We start from the raw sequence: 15214 nt of genomic DNA, 5'->3' as shown, positions 1-15214 counted from the left end.
AACAACGACCCTTTTTCTTCAACGTGCAACGCCCTCATGCTTTCCGTTATATCCTTCAACGATTGCTGCTCTTTCTCAAGATGCTTTGCTACAACTGACGAGCCGTTCTCTCCATTATCATACTCATTAAATCTAACTTTACAATTCCGTCCCGTCTGCCGCACATACACTACTGGCCATTAAAATTGCTACACCAAGAAGAAACGCAGATGATAAACGAGTATTCATTGGACAAATGTATTATGCTAGAACTGACATGTGGTTACATTTTCACGCAATTTGGGTGCATAGATCCTGAGAAATCAGTACCCAGAACAACCACCTTTGGTCGTAATAACGGCCTTGATACACCTGGGCATTGAGTCAAACAGAGCTTGGATGGCGTGTACAGGTACAGCTGCAAATGCAGCTTCAACACGATACTACAGTTCATCAAGACTAGTGACTGGCGTATTGTGACGAGCCAGTTGCTCGGCCACCATTGACCAGATGGTGAGGGATCTGGAGAATGTGCTCGCCAGGGCAGCAGTCGAACATTTTCTGTATCCAGAAAGGCCGGTACAGGACCTGCAACATGCGGTCGTGCATTATCCTGCTGAAATGTAGGGTTACGCAGGCATCGAATGAAGGGCAGAGTCACGGGTCGTAACACATCTGAAATGTAACGTCCACTGTTCAAAGTGCCGGTAATGCGAACAAGAGGTGACTGAGACGTGTAACCAATGGCACCCCATACGATCACGCCGGGTGATACGCCAGTATGACGATGACGAATACACGCTTACAATGTGCGTTCACCGCCATGTCGCTAAACACGAGTGCGACCATCATGATGCTGTAAACAGAACCTGGATTCATCCGAAAAAATCACGTTTTGCCATTCGTGCACCCAGTTTCGTCGTTGGGTACACCATCGCAGGCCCTCCTGTCTGTGATGCAGCGTCAAGGGTAACCGTAGCCATGGTCTCCGAGCTGATAGTCCATGCTGCTGCAACCGTCGTCGAACTGTTCGTGCAGATGGTTGTTGTCTTGCAAACGTACCCATCTGTTGACTCAGGGATCGAGACGTGGCTGCACGATCCGTTACAGCCATGCGGATAAGAAGCCCCTCATCTCGACTGCTAGTGATGCGAGGCCGTTGGGATCCATGGCGTTCTGTATTACACTCCTGAACCCACCGATTCCATATTCTGCTAATAGTCATTGGATCGCGAACAACGCGAGCAGCAATGTCACGATACTATAAACCGCAATCGCAATAGGCTACAATCCGATCTTTATCAAAGTTGGAAACGTGATTGTACGCAATTCTCCTCCTTACACGAGCCATCACAACAACGTTTCACCAGGCAACGCCGGTCAACTGCTGTTTACGTATGAGAAATAGGTTGGAAACTTTACTCATGTCAGTACGTTGTAGGTGTCGCCACCGGCGCCAACCTTGTGTGAATGCTCTGAAAAGTTTATCATTTGCATATCACAGCATCTTCTTGCTGTCGGTTAAATTTCGCGTCTGTAGCACGTCATCTTCGTGGTGTAGCAATTTTAATGGCCAGTAGTGTATCTCGCTTCACAATGTCGACATTTTACTTCATGCACTCCCGATTTCCTCATCAAGTTCTCATCTGCGTCGATTTTATGCTTCAGACTCTGTCGTAAATTGTTGTCCGTCTTGAAAGCAATTTTAATCCCTTTCTTGTCAAACAACCACGCTAATTTGTATGAGATAGTCGACCAATACGGCATGACTCTATGTTTGCGTGGCTTATTATCATTTTGCTGTTTACCATACCTAACTGCTAAATCCAATCATTTTTTCAAACGAGCGTCAGAAGCATTTTATATCGCTATTTGTCTACGGATTTCATTTCCACATTCTTGTTTTCCGTACTTAGGGGTGTGAACATAGACCTGTGCATCGCATTTTTGAAAAACGCTGATTTCTGTGGTGATGGTCACTGATAAGTCGTCATGCCTCATGTTCAGCAATGTTTCCTTGTGCATTATCTACCATCATATGGTGAGAGGTGGGAGGTGGGAGCACCGCATGCACCCAGGAAGATTGTCGAACACGATAATGTTGGTGGCCCAGGTGTTACAGTGTGGTTAGGCATAATGTTATATGGGCGTACTGACCTCCAAATCTTTGAAGACGGCACACTCACACGTTATTGTGACAAAATTCTCCTTCCCATTGAGTGTCTTGTCAGAGGTGCATTCGGACCTGATTTCATTGTTATGGATGACAGTGCGATACACTATGGAACTGCGTAAGTGTAGGAGCCCTTGGAAGGACAGGATATGCAGCCAATGTACTCGCCTACACGTTCTCCGATGTAAATCCCATCGAGCACCTGCGGTATGTGGTAGGACGACATTTTGCAGCACGTCCACAAGCACCAACGACTATCCAGCAAGTGAAAAGCTCTCTGGTGGGGGAATGGAACGGCCTACCACAAGAACTCCTCATCAACCTTGTGAGCAGCATGGTAGCACGTGTCAGAACATGCAACGCCGTCTGTAGTGATCACACATCCTGTGGAAGCTACTCTCGTTCTCAAATATTGCGCACCACTGTATTAGTTGAAGTAAACTGACGAGAACATTATAAACACAGCAGGATAATTATGCCCCAAACAGTTGGGGACCCACAGATGTATCTGAGATGTGGTAGCCAGCCATATGTGGGGATATGTGTGGTGTGTTGCAGGATTATGGGAGATTGGCCCAACACATATGCGTTCACCAAGGCCATCGCCGAGGACACGGTGCGGGTGCATGCCGCTGGGTTGCCCGCCGCAGTCATCAGACCCTCTATAGGTAAGCATCGTCACCACATAGAGTGAAAAAACGGGTTCTCAACCTCTTTTTTAGAAGCAGAACTGATCACGTATGCATGTGCTGACGTAAGCTAGTCATATATATATATATATATATATATATATATATATATATATATGTAAAACAACGAAATCAATTAGTTATTGACAAAATACTACCACGACCTATACCAGCTCTGTATCTGGCAAAACGTATGCTAATAAAGGGAAACGACACATGTCATATACCAGCTGTTATATAAACACTGTTCAGCCTTCTACATCGGCATGACTAACACCAAATTATCTATTAGGTTGAATGGGCATAGGCAGAGGGTGTATACTGGCAACTTCCAATTTCCTGTTGCAGAACATGCTCTACAAGATGATATTTGTGACCTCACCACCTGTTTCACCACATGCGCCATCTGGATTCTTCCCCCAGACACCATTTTCTCAGAACTCCGCAGGTGGAAACTAGCACCACAACATGTTCTTGGTTCTCACCACCCACCTGGCCTGAAGTTACGTCAATTTCTTCCGTTTCAGTATTCCTTTACTATAACTACTCTTCGCTTCACTCCGTTTTAGTTTTCTGCATCTTTCATTACCTTTCCTGTCAATTTTTCACCTCCCCTTCCCACCTCTGTTACGCACAATGCACTTAGCTTTTCACTCTTATTAACTCATGCATGATGGTTAACCAGTAATTTCTGTCTGCATATTACTCTGTTTTCCACGTTTAAGCTCTCAGGTTTCCAAATCTCGTCCAATGAAGTCCCCAACAATCAGTGTTTCCTTCTCATCCCGTACTGTAAGTCTCGTCTGCCCCTTTTCTTAGACTTCTCCAGTCCTTTCCATCACCCGTGTGTGTTCTGACTTTTTTATCTAGTCTAATACAAAATGTTATTTAACTCTGTTAAATAAGGAATAATTTCACAATCCAATGTCACACAACTGATTGTGTGGATTTGATTCACTGTTTGACTCCTATATTGACCTAGTATTCTTTCCCAAAGCCAAAGCACTTTCCTAACTACGAAAACGGAGAAAATTTAGTACCTTAGTGATATTATGTATCATTGACTTTTAGCATCATTACTAGTAGGCCTAAATAAAATGATTTCAACGAACCAGAGATTCAACAGCATATCACCCGACTTTCCCGTCGCATGCTTAACCAACTGACCGAACATGTGCGTGAGTAACAACATAAGTATTCATGAACTGTCAAGTTTGTTTACTACGCTGGTAAATCAGAAATAGGGCAGAAAATATAGTGTGTAATACAGGACACCAGATTTCGTCACATCAAATTTGGATACCGTTACCATGCTGGAAATCATGGTGTGATAAATTTTGGGAATTGCTTTAAATAGTTTACAATAGTTGTGGATATAAAACTTAGCAGCAAAGTTAAATTGATTGATACAGAAAGATTGTGAACCAGGTATGGACTTTGTTAACTGCAGGAACAACAAACGTTGTACAGTCAAATCAGGCTAAGTTGGCCGATTTTGGAGTTTAAATTGGAATATTTCTGAAACTAATAAAATTAATATATTGGTTTTTCTTTCAGAGTATGGGCACTGAGCTGTAGTAATAAAATTTTTGATATTTCTTACCTTACGCTCTTACAGATTTTAAATTTCATCTAGGGATGAAGTTGACCGATGATCGATTATGTGATCTTGGGGATCGTTCATAACTCTAGGGTGACTTTAACTGTTGTGAAAACGTATCAGTTATTTAAGAATAAATTTGGCACATTATTTAAATTTTAATACTAATTCCAGGGTGAAGTCCGCAGCCTTTGGATCACGGGATGCCCGGTTCGATTCCCGGCCGGATTGGGGATTTTTCTCGGCCCGTGGACAGGGTGTTTGTGTTGCCCTCACCATTTCACCACCGTCATCATCATTCGCGTAACGGGGTGGCGATAGGAAGGGCATCCGGCCACCCCTTCAATTAACCATGACAAATCTGACAATAACCCTGCCGACCCTGCGAAAATGTTTGACAAAGGCACAAGAAAAGGAAGAAGACTAATTTCAGGGTGACCCACAAAAGAAGTTTGAGACAAAATGTGATCATAAATTTGCTTTATGAAATTCGGATGAAACACACACTCGTCTTCTTTAGCACTAAAGCTGGCTGACCATCTTGTTTTTTACCATGATACCCACGAACGCTGTTTATCAGGATTCGTTTTGGAATTTTATACACTCAACTGGCCCCAGTTTTTCATTTAAAATGTGTGCGAGACACAGTTCTACAACATCGAGGCAATATGTCTTCAATTCACCCGATTTACGTGTTATACATGCGGCGTTCTCACACTGATAACTGTTACGGTCTCAACTGAATGTCGCAACAAACAGAACTGCGGCCTGCGTCACAAACTCATTTGCTGAAATACACTTGCAACAATGACCTCCTCACTCCAGCACAAGTCTGTTATAGCTAACGTTTTCTGTATCCACTGCGTCAAACTGCTACTGTGTTCATTAGCTCACATTCTTGCCGTATTCACTAATTTTCATACGCGAACCGCTCGAGAAAAGGCGGTCCAACTCACTCCACCAAGAATTATTAAAGTCTTATTTATGTGTCTATAAATAGGTAAGTATAATAATTAGCTTTTGTCATAGTTCTAGCTATCGTTCTGATAGGTCAATGTATGACACACGAAAGGCCGAGAGAGATTAGTTGTCTTGGCTAATTGCACGATTTAAAGTTTTTGCTCATTAAAAAAGTTAAAGAAAGAAGAAGAACATAGTATTCATGTAGAGGTTGGGAATTCTATACATTTAGCTATTGCCATGAGTTAAGAACTTCCGAACAGTAAATGTATAACTAAAATAAATGATTTTCCATCGCAGTTCAAGAGTTATTGAACATAAAATAGTTTTTGAACTTTTCGGTCAACTTCACTGCAGTGGTCAACTTCACCCCATTTGAAGGTACAGTCAAGTTTGAATTTTTTGCAAAAGAAATTAACATTTAATTTTATAATATAGAGAATACTTAGAACATAATTTTGTGCCTGTGAGAGCTAGCTTTTCGTATCAGTTCATCACGAAGGGCTCTGCTACAGCTGCATTTTACGCCTTGGCTGAATACCAAGTTGCTGCTTCAACATTGACTGCCTGAACTCGTTTTCGCAGATCTTGAAATGAAGCTGATGATTCCAAGTTAATTATTCGTCTGCTTTAGGTGGTATTTCGACGAAAATTGTCTTTGTATGTAGTAATATCCATTTTAAGGACGTGAGATAACAGTTGTTATGTTTCAACGGTGATAACCGGTAGCATTCAACTACATTTGTGTCCTACATGCAGCTCAATAATGCGTTTCGAGAGACAAAGCTCTCATCATCAGGTTGTAAAACTTGGCTCATGAGGTTAAAACACTGAAAGTCTACCAATATAATTGCGGCGTTCATAAAATGAAATGGAATAAAAACGCTACGGACAATTGATCCTCGTCTTACATGAAAATCGTCGACTTCTGTCAACACCCGTCCTCTCGCCAGTCTTACACCGCACACTGCACCAGCCCGCATATTTTTCTGCTGTGGGCTCCAAGGGTGGCGAGTTGTTGGTTCTGCAGGCGTCCAGGGCACTGTTTCTTATACCTGATCAGTGTTTTGTGTCTAAGGATCTCGACATCGACGACATATTAAATCCAATTTACAATTTCATGTTTCCGAGGTGATATGGCTAAAATTTCGTTTGAGGTCCCAGAGGTGAATCACCTAAAAGCTGCACTGCAAATGTTGCGGAAATGAAAAATGCTACTGATTTGCGCTTTTCACAGAATGGATTGGTGGTCAGGGACTCGTACTATTAGCCAGTCAAATCAGGGACTCGTACTATTAGCCAGTAAACATTAACACACTAAAAGTAGTGGTGTTTTGTACAGGGTGGGTGGATGGGTGGATGGGGCGGCGGTGGGCGTTTTGGAAAGAGCACGACAAAGTTTCTTTTGTAATGCCATTTACTGGTAAAAGCTACGCTACAGGGAATACATTGTTGGACCAAGGGAGGTGAGGGTGAGCCAGAAGGTAAAGTATGCCGAAGGTTGGTGTCTGCAAAAACTAAGTCCACAGTGCCGCAGCACCGGGAGCAGCGGGAAGATCTTCGCTGCTACCGGGTATGTGTCAGACTCACGGGAGAGCAAGAGCGCGGCCCCAGCAAAGGGTGGCCGGGTGTATTCGATGCACCACGCAGCTTCCTCCACTCTGATTGATCTGCACCGAGAAAGCCGTGTGGGCGGCATGGAACTTTGCAGAGCGGCGCATGCTCAGCGGTGCCTCTGCATAGCGTACCCTCTTCAGCACATGAGGGAGGTGCATGGTCAAGGTGCTCTTCCTCAGTGCTGACGTCCTGTTGCTAGACCGTGGGATGAAAGAATTTACAGGCAGCCAACACTGCCGGCCGTGGCTTGGCCGTAATGGAAAAAAACACTCTGCTCTGGGAGCTTGACTGTAATGGAAAAGACACTCTGCGCTGAGAGCTAGTAAAATAAATTAAACTTTTCCTACCAACTGGCTCATCCTTTACAGTTTGTTGCAGAATTATGGTGTGAGTCCTTTACAAGATACAGTATTTTGAAAAGTTTGTGCATCTAACACTTGTACAATACCTGCGGTAGCACACGTAAAGAAACCCAGAAGTACATACACTAGTTATGTAGATTGTGACCAGTAACGAGACAACTGACCATCACAGGTTGTGTTCAAAATGACTAGTGGCAACGACTGCTGCACATGGCATTTCAGCGGAGATGTCCAACCTGGTTGCAGTAATACATAGTTGCATATCATCGGTTGTAGTTCGTTATGTCATTTTAGACAGCGTCTTTCAGCTTTTTCCACAGAAAAATTCTACAGGCATCAAATCTGGGGAATAGGCTGCCCAAGGTGCAGGTGCTCCATGCCCAGTCCAATGATTTGAAAACAATTTGTGAAGACATGCTGTAGTAATTCGTGCACTGTGGGCTGGACAGCCATCATTCCTCTTATTCTGCAGAGGAACGTCTTCTAGCATCCGTGGAAGATGGTCTGTTAGGAGGCTGTGATATTTGTGCGCGTTCAGTGTTCCGTCTATGAAACACGGGCCTATGAATAGACGGTTCACTATCACAGACCACACGTTTACGCTCCATGAACGCTGACGTTCCACCTAGGTAAGCTGACAGGACTTGTTAACAGACCAATAGTGCATATTTCGGCGGTTTACCTGGCCATGATTGGTAAATATGACTTTATCAATAAACAAGGTACATGATACATCCGGAATATCCTGTCTTAATGTCCATGTATCACGGTTCTCATAATCGTTTCCATGTAGCTCTTCTCGGAGAGAGATGTGATAGGGATGGAAGCTATGTCGATGAAGGATGCGTAGAACACTTGCTGACCCATCTCCTTCGTGCGACTGCGCAGGAGATGACGCACAAATCAGCTTTAACAGCAGCGAGAACATTAATTTCCCCCTGTTCTGTCGGTACTTGTTACTGTACCTTCTGTTTCGTTGTCTAGGTGTTACGCTACCACCTTCACGTAACTGGTTAAAGAGGTTCATAAATAACTGCAGACGTCTATTGGGCTATCTTGCACTGTATAAGAACGAACTGCATTCTTCCTACATTTTCATACACCATGAACGTGTCTGCTTCTTCTGCATCATCCACTGACGACCTACTGCTTGGACTGCCGTACACTAACTGCCTAGCAAGTCGAAATGTAGTTAAGGAACACACACGAGCGCCATGTAATCAAACACAGCAACATCGTACCTAGTAACTAGGCAGGTTCAATGGCACAAACAAGTGTCAGTGTGGAAACCTTTCAGAATACGTTATTTCTTAAAGGACTCGCGCTAGACTCATGCAGCAAACACCACTGACATTCTAATTCATCCTACTTTTAGTTTGTTAATATCAATACACATTGTTCCATTTAAACAAATATACACTCCTGGAAATTGAAATAAGAACACCGTAAATTCATTGTCCCAGGAAGGGGAAACTTTATTGACACATTCCTGGGGTCAGATACATCACATGATCACACTGACAGAACCACAGGCACATAGACACAGGCACCAGAGCATGCACAATGTCGGCACTAGTACAGTGTATATCCACCTTTCGCAGCAATGCAGGCTGCTATTCTCCTATGGAGACGATCGTAGAGATGCTGGATGTAGTCCTGTGGAACGGCTTGCCATGCCATTTCCACCTGGCGCCTCAGTTGGACCAGCGTTCGTGCTGGACGTGCAGACCGCGTGAGACGACGCTTCATCCGGTCCCAAACATGCTCAATGGGGGACAGATCCGGAGATCTTGCTGGCCGGGGTAGTTGACTTACACCTTCTAGAGCAAGTTGGGTGGCACGGGATACATGCGGACGTGCATTGTCCTGTTGGAACAGCAAGTTCCCTTGCCGGTCTAGGAATGGTAGAACGATGTGGGTTCGATGACGGTTTGGATGTACCGTGCACTATTCAGTGTCCCCTCGACGATCACCAGTGGTGTACGGCCAGTGTAGGAGATCGCTCCCCACACCATGATGCCGGGTGTTGGCCCTGTATGCCTCGGTCGTATGCAGTCCTGATTGTGGCGCTCATCTGCACGGCGCCAAACACGCATACGACCATCATTGGCACCAAGGCAGAAGCGACTCTCATCGCTGAAGACGACACGTCTCCATTCGTCCCTCCATTCACGCCTGTCGCGACACCACTGGAGGCGGGCTGCACGATGTTGGGGCGTGAGCGGAAAACGGCCTAACGGTGTGCGGGACCGTAGCCCAGCTTCATGGAGACAGTTGCGAATGGTCCTCGCCGATACCCCAGGAGCAACAGTGTCCCTAATTTGCTGGGAAGTGGCGGTGCGGTCCCCTACGGCACTGCGTAGGATCCTACGGTCTTGTCGTGCATCCGTGCGTCGCTGCGGTCCGGTCCCAGGTCGACGGGCACGTGCACCTTCCGCCGACCACTGGCGACAACATCGATGTACTGTGGAGACCTCACGCCCCACGTGTTGAGCAATTCGGCGGTACGTCCACCCGGCCTCCCGCATGCCCGCTATACGCCCTCGCTCAAAGTCCGTCAACTGCACATACGGATCACGTCCACGCTTTCGCGGCATGCTACCAGTGTTAAAGACTGCGATGGAGCTCCGTATGCCACGGCAAACTGGCTGACACTGACGGCGGCGGTGCACAAATGCTGCGCAGCTAGCGCCATTCGACGGCCAACACCGCGGTTCTTGGTGTGTCCGCTGTGCCGTGCGTGTGATCATTGCTTGTACAGCCCTCTCGCAGTGTCCGGAGCAAGTATGGTGGGTCTGACACACCGGTGTCAATGTGTTCTTTTTTCTATTTCCAGGAGTGTATATATGTCTGCACAAAACACACATTTTCTAAGAGTTATTAAAACCTATTTACTGGGTAATAATACGAGCCCCTGATTACGAAACCATTCTGTGAAAACTGCATATCAATAGCACTTTCCATTTACGCAATATCTGCGGTGCAAATTTTAGGTGATTCGCCCCGTATAGTCCTAATATTGCCTGTGATGTTGTTGGTGCCAACTCCAGGGTGATACAAGGTAACGTTCTCTTTGCACGCCGTGACACGCCCGCTTCAATCTTGTGATGTCCGGGTACAAAGCTGTTCTTACCTGAAAGCCGCCGGCATTATTGAGGGTGTTGTCAGATATTTCTATCTCTATCGCTTCCTTTATTACGCTATCACAGAAATCATCTTTCTTTTTATTATGGATATCTCGAAGAAAGCAATTTGGTATCCATTTTCCGGAGTATTTTCTACTACTACTGTTTTCTCGGGATACCTCATGCGAAACCACCTCTTGTGTTCTGTACAGTGCTGTTTAAAGTGCACAATCTGCCCACACCCAAACGCTATTTTTACATTCCGAGTGTTCTGAGGCCTACACCACCCAAAGACCTCATGAGTTCTCAAATTTTTGCTGGATGCTTAAAGACTCAGGAGATTTGATGCCTCTTCAGGGGCCGGCTTATGTTGCATTTTTGACGTTCTATGTCATTGGAAGATTGAAGCGGATGAGGAGGATGCGCAACGAAACCATTACCTTATGTGCCTGGACTAAACACGACCAGCAGCATGGCTATAATGGGTGATTCCCTAATGATGTTACAAACATTCAGGGATGATGGAGAAGGGTAAATGCACCAATTTGCATACTTCGGACTAAAATAAGAAGAAAAGACTAATAATTATTGACTCTAAAACCCTATGGACACTGAAGTGCTATGATCGGGTATTCATCTTCGATACTCTGAAACACATCTATTCACCTGCAATCTCTTTGGTTTTATATTTTTGGAGGAGGTAGTGGCCGGCCGCGGTAGCCGAGCGGTTCTAGCCGCTTCAGTCCGGAATCTTGCGACTGCTACGCTTGCAGGTTCGAATCCTGCCTCGGGCATGGATGTGTGTGATGTCCTTAGTTAGGTTTAAGTTCTAGGGGGACTGATGACCTCAGATGTTAAGTCCTATAGTGCTCAGAGCCATTTGAACCATTTTTGGAGGAGGTAATACGACCTAAAACAAAGAAAATGAAATTCAGTAAATATGGACTCTAAAATACATACCTTAAGAACCATGGGCACTTATTCAGTATGTACCAAAACAAGAAAGAAGTGACAGTAAATGTGGGCTCTAAAATGCATACCTGAAGAGCTATGAGCACTTGTTCATCTTCGCTACTGCGAAATACATCTCTTCTTCTGGTTTCTGTATTTCAAGCGGCGCAGTATGGACTAAAGCAAGGAAAAAATCGTCCAGCAAATAAGGGCTCTAAAATGCGTACCTGAAGAACTACGTGGACTGAAGAGATGTGTTCCACAGTTGTGAAGATGACCGAGTGCTCGTAGCTCTTTAGGTAGGAATTTGAGAGCAGATAATTATTAGACATTTTTTTCTTATTTTGGTCCGTACTACCACCTCCGAAGTTGCCTCCCTCAGTCTTAGCAACAACAGTAGAGCTAAATGCACCTCACTATCAGAGTACCAGAATGATTTTCATTTATAACATTCCACTCCCTTGTTTCTGGACCAGCCCCGCCCCCACCCCGAACTGACGCCTTTACCCTCTCAGTCGTCCCTGAAAGTCTGTAACATCATCAGCGAATCATCCTTTATAACGACGCCGGGAGCAATCTTACGACAGTCAAGACTTGACACTGATCGAGTAGCACTCGTCCGAATGCTCGTATATATACTTTAAGACAGAAAGCGAAGAAATACAAACAAATGAGTACAATTTCACATAAATTGGATGATTTATTCAAGAGAAAGAGCTTCACAGATTGAGAAAGCCAATAACGCTTTAGTCTACCTGTGGCATTTGCGCAAACAGTTATTCTGCTTGGCAGTGATAGGCAAAATCAATGAATGTCCTAAGGAATAGCGTGCCATATTCTGTCCAATTGACGTGTTAGATTGTCAAAATCCCGAAGTGGTTGGGGGGCCCTATCGATAATGCTCCAGACGTCCTCGCCTGGGGAGAAATTCTGCGTACTTGCTGGCCAAGGTATGGTTTGGCAAGCAAGGAGACAAGTAGTAGAAACGGTCGCCGACTGGGGCGTTATGTGTCTAGAGACACCCTGAGCTGCAGTGGGGTATCAACCTGATTGTCACCTGCCGTATTGTCCGACAAAAAGAACTGATAGCACGGGTGCCATTTCATGTCATAGCATGACTCCTTTGGTCGTCATCTGGGGTGCACAACGGTACGTCAAAGATATTCTCTCCCGCCCCTTCCCCCCCGTTTTGTTGACTTTCATGGCAAGACATCTTGGGCTTACATTTCAGCGAGATAACGCGCGCCGATACACGGTGAGAGTTTCTGCAGCTATTCTCCGTGCTCGCCAAACCCCATCTTGGTCAGCACAATTTAGAACGTTTAGGGCATTGTGGAGAGTGCTCTCCAACCATCTCAGGATTCTGACGATCTAACGTGCCAATTGGACATAATTTGGCACGATATGCCTCGGGAGGACATCCAACAACTCTATCAATAAATGAAAGATGTGGACCAAGTCGTTCTTGTCTAACTCAAATTGTGAGCTCTTTCTCTCCAGTAAATCATCCAATTTTTCTGAAACTGTTCGTCCGCATAAATGCATTTCGTTCGATTTCCATGCCGTTCGGATAATTCCTTCATTGAGATTGGTTTTGTTTTGGCTTAGAGATTATCTAACCATTTTATATGCCTGAAAGCCCGAGAAAATATTGTTACTGGATTCAAATTTGTCCCCTCTCCTTCTTCCGTTCATCATGGAAGTTGGAAGCAGCTAGGTAGTCGGCTTCGTCATCGACATTTTTTCGGGTATTGTACGCAGCTCCTAGAACTTCTGCATTTGGTAGTCCAATGTGTTCATATATTCGTAGTATGCCCTAGTATCTTAGGCAGGAGACACCACATTATCAAGACCAGGAGGCTGGGTGAATCCTGAGTTCCCTGATTCGGGGCAAACTGCCACCTCCATAGTGAACTGCTGTGGGCTACGTGTTGATGACAGGGGGATATTGCGGGTTATAACAGTACATAGACGGCCAGTGCTGCAGACCAATACTGGACCACTACGCAGCCACTGTGCCATCGAGAAGTACCAGGCCACACATGTATTACTGCTCATCGACTGTCACGGGGTACGAAGATAAACATGATGTTTGAAGCATGGGAAATTCGCCTGGAGTCATAAGTTTGGGTACACTTAGCTACGCTTCGACAATAGACAACGGACATGCCGGAAAGCAAATGAGGCAGTGTATCCCGTTAATCAACAGGGTAGCGTTCGGACTAGTGACAGGTGTATTTTCGCTTGGGGGATGTTTACACAGGATTAAAGAGGATCATCGGTACACCTTCTATCAGGATAATATGCATCTGTTTGTTTCTCTAGAGCACACCGCATGCAAACTATCACTTCAGTGAGACTATGACCTTTCTCTTCGGTTCGGAACCGACTCAGAACGTTTTCAGATAAGACCATGGATATGCCGATGCTTGCATGGGTTCTGGGTACTTTGATCAAAATCTTTTTAATCTTTTCTGACAGAGCTGTTCGTTTCAAGGATCAGTTCCAGAAACCAATTTCAAATGCATATGATAAAAACTTGAAATTTTTATAAGTTTTTATCCTGGTTAGATGTTTGGAAACATTTTGCTGTTCGCACACGTAGATTATCCAGTGACCTACATTCCACTATGTCTCACACTACTCACACTCTGCTTGTGTTTACCAAGTACTGCACGGAACAGTTGAAATCCAAAGTTGTTTTGGCAGGAAAGGTTCAGACAGATGATCTAGAAGCTAGTTTTACAAAATACAGAAGAATGACAGGATCTCAGTATTTGGTACCTGTGCGACAAGTAATTGAAATTGAATCCACGTTAAGAATTCAGACTCTGTTATCTTTGAAAATGTTATCTACAGCAGGCCACAGATTTAGATTCAGTTGGAAGTGACCATGAATCAGATGTTACGATACTAACACCATCAAACCTTGAATATGTAGTGGATTTCAGTGAAGAACAACTTCCATCCATGCAGATATGGACCCTGACTTTTTATAGGAATATTATGCTAAAGCGGTTGTAAAAATGATGAAGCGTTAAACTTGGGTTATAAAAACGATGAAGATACAAGAATGATTGACAGGGGAGCATTGCGGTACCGTAATAATGAAACTATTAATGCAGTCATATTTACCTATTTGGAGATTACACCTATGTACTCTTTGAAAGATATGAAACTCCTTTTATTAGATATGCATGACAGAGAAATTTAGTAATAAAGTTAGCAATTAATGCGCTTTAAAGAGAAGACTTCCTTCTATAAGCTTTGTTTTCGTAGTCAACTTTACCACACAGATGACAAGATCCTACGTCGTATTGTGAAAGTAGTAGCAACGGGAGACCTTAAAGGAAGTGAAATATTATTATGGCAGGACAAATAACTTTTCTTGTATGCTGCACCACACTCCAAAGAATAGTGACACTATTCTTCAGCACACTCATAAATCGGCAAAACATGAGCATATTTACTCACACATCATACAACGTAATCTTATTGCATATGTTGGCGCTCGCAAAACTCAAAACGTAGTTGGCCGATTCGTTTGAGGTTTTGATAATGTTGCATGCAAACATGTTCATGTATTTATGAACCTGTTTTTAAATTAAATAATGTATAAATAATATGTAAATATGAAACGGGAACGTTATTATCAAGAATTTCGAAAAGTTCTTGATCGGTTACTTCAGATTTTTACGGGATGCGCTAATGATCATTCGGAAGGACGTACACTATATATATATATATATACTACTGGC

The 15214-nt window shown here is 44.2% G+C and overlaps 1 protein-coding gene across 1 annotated transcript in view; it reads left to right on the top strand.

Moving 5' to 3' along the window:
- The window catches only part of LOC124545123 (fatty acyl-CoA reductase wat-like), a 261169-nt gene that overhangs the window by 132393 nt on the left and 113562 nt on the right, over nucleotides 1-15214 (top strand). The window contains exon 5 of the mRNA XM_047123943.1: nucleotides 2711-2820. Within this exon, the coding sequence (XP_046979899.1) occupies nucleotides 2711-2820 (110 nt within the window). The remainder of the gene's footprint in view (nucleotides 1-2710; nucleotides 2821-15214) is intronic.

This window comes from Schistocerca americana, chromosome 8 (genome assembly GCF_021461395.2).
Source record: "Schistocerca americana isolate TAMUIC-IGC-003095 chromosome 8, iqSchAmer2.1, whole genome shotgun sequence".
Lineage (NCBI taxonomy): Eukaryota > Metazoa > Arthropoda > Insecta > Orthoptera > Acrididae > Schistocerca > Schistocerca americana.
Note: the sequence above shows the minus strand (reverse complement) of the source record. Positions and strands in the feature narration are given on the sequence as shown.